Source organism: Chiloscyllium plagiosum, unplaced genomic scaffold (assembly GCF_004010195.1).
Source record: "Chiloscyllium plagiosum isolate BGI_BamShark_2017 unplaced genomic scaffold, ASM401019v2 scaf_98281, whole genome shotgun sequence".
NCBI classification, from domain to species: domain Eukaryota; kingdom Metazoa; phylum Chordata; class Chondrichthyes; order Orectolobiformes; family Hemiscylliidae; genus Chiloscyllium; species Chiloscyllium plagiosum.
The window spans coordinates 1-1,348 of record NW_025156681.1 but is presented as its reverse complement, the minus strand read 5'-3'; the positions used below and the strand labels follow the sequence as shown (position 1 = coordinate 1,348).

At 56.9% G+C, this 1,348-nt stretch overlaps 1 protein-coding gene across 1 annotated transcript; it reads left to right on the top strand.

The window, feature by feature from the left end:
- Positions 1-612: 612 nt before the first annotated feature.
- On the top strand, positions 613-1,304 carry LOC122545138 (von Willebrand factor A domain-containing protein 5A-like). Its single transcript, XM_043684288.1, has 2 exons — positions 613-853; positions 1,150-1,304. Exons 1-2 carry the CDS (start codon positions 673-675, stop codon positions 1,302-1,304), a joined length of 336 nt encoding a protein of 111 aa, XP_043540223.1. The 5' UTR covers positions 613-672.
- The last annotated feature ends 44 nt before the right edge of the window (positions 1,305-1,348 follow it).

Here is a 1,348-nt window from a genome sequence, read left to right as displayed (position 1 = left end):
GTTGGGCCGATGGGCCTGTTTCCACAATGTCTAAATATCACCCGTTTGTCCACCATATCACGATCAGGACAGACTGTAACCACTGACCAGAGACTCAACAAGCAGGAAGCTCCCTTCTCTGCAGGACAGCAAGAACCGCTTTCAACCATCTTCGAGGAACGTATCCCCGTCTTGCTGATGACCACCGCCAATCTTGTGGTCCTGAGCTCCCCCTCACCACCAGAGTGGAGACACTGGGTCTGCGTGACCCACTGAACGCCGAGGGTGCTGTCGGTGTGAAAACCCTCGGGGCTGGATGGAGGGGAGGGGGGGTGGGGGGAGGTTGTTCTGTGCCTCTGATATTCTTGACGCTGGGGACCCCGTATTCGGGACCCCCGCCCGTACATAGCCACCTACCCTGAACACTGTCAGAACGGGTCCTTAACCCTTAGTGCTATGTCGGGCTGGGGGGGGGGGGTTCCCGTCAGTGAGTGTGATAGCCTTGCTGCGGAGATGCTTTGATAGCCGAAGGATGAGATACCACAATACCGGGACATCCTGTGAGTGATGCACCCAAATACGGGGCCGGGGGGTGGGGGGGGCTTGGTGTCTTACACGCTAACTAACCCCTTTCCAAAACCGTTCGTCTGCCCTTCCTTCAGGTGCACGGTCCACCGCTTGGCTGCGAAGAGGATGATCGCGGTCTTAGAATCAGGACCCGACCGCGACAGTTCGGCCGTGAAGGAGCAGGTCATTCAGATCAGCAGCCGGGCCAACGTCATCTCCTCCCAGACAGCCTTCATCGCCATCAACAAAGACCTCAACCAGCCACTGCAGGGCCCCATGGTCAGGCGGAACGTCCCCCTCCCCAGGGGTAAGTGGCCCTGCCCTTCAGCCGGCTGTGGATTGGCGTGCCTGACGGGAAGCGACGGCGCCGCCCTCTCTGTCCAGATGTCGGAGGCGCTGGGCTGGGTGCAGATCAGATTGAGCCTGTCCTGGTTTACCTGTCTCACCCCACCTGTCTGTCTGTGTATCTCTCTCACCCTTGCTGTCCGAGCAGCTCGAGCTGAGCAAGCCCAGAAGCAGGGTTGAACATTGTAACGGGGTTACATTTGGAAAGGGATGTGAGTGAAGGTGACTCTCCTGATAACCGTTGCCGTTGTCTTTCAGCTTTTGGCTGTGCGCCGATGGTGATGTTACAAAGCTGCACCGCTGTCTATCAGGGACCCATGATGGGTAATGTGTGCTGCCAGTTTTTCATGTGTGTGTGTGTATGTCTATGTGCGTATGTCTGTGTGTGTCTCTCTGTGTGTCTACGCATCTAAGTGTATGTATGTGTCACTGTTGTGTGTGTGTCTGTGTCTGTGTG

Bases quoted from the DNA above. Each gene is read 5' to 3' on its own strand.
- LOC122545138 (XM_043684288.1), top strand. From the start codon at position 673: ATGATCGCGGTCTTAGAATCAGGACCCGACCGCGACAGTTCGGCCGTG. The intron at 854-1,149 runs GTAAGTGGCCCT...GTTGTCTTTCAG, and splicing joins GAACGTCCCCCTCCCCAGGG to CTTTTGGCTGTGCGCCGATG.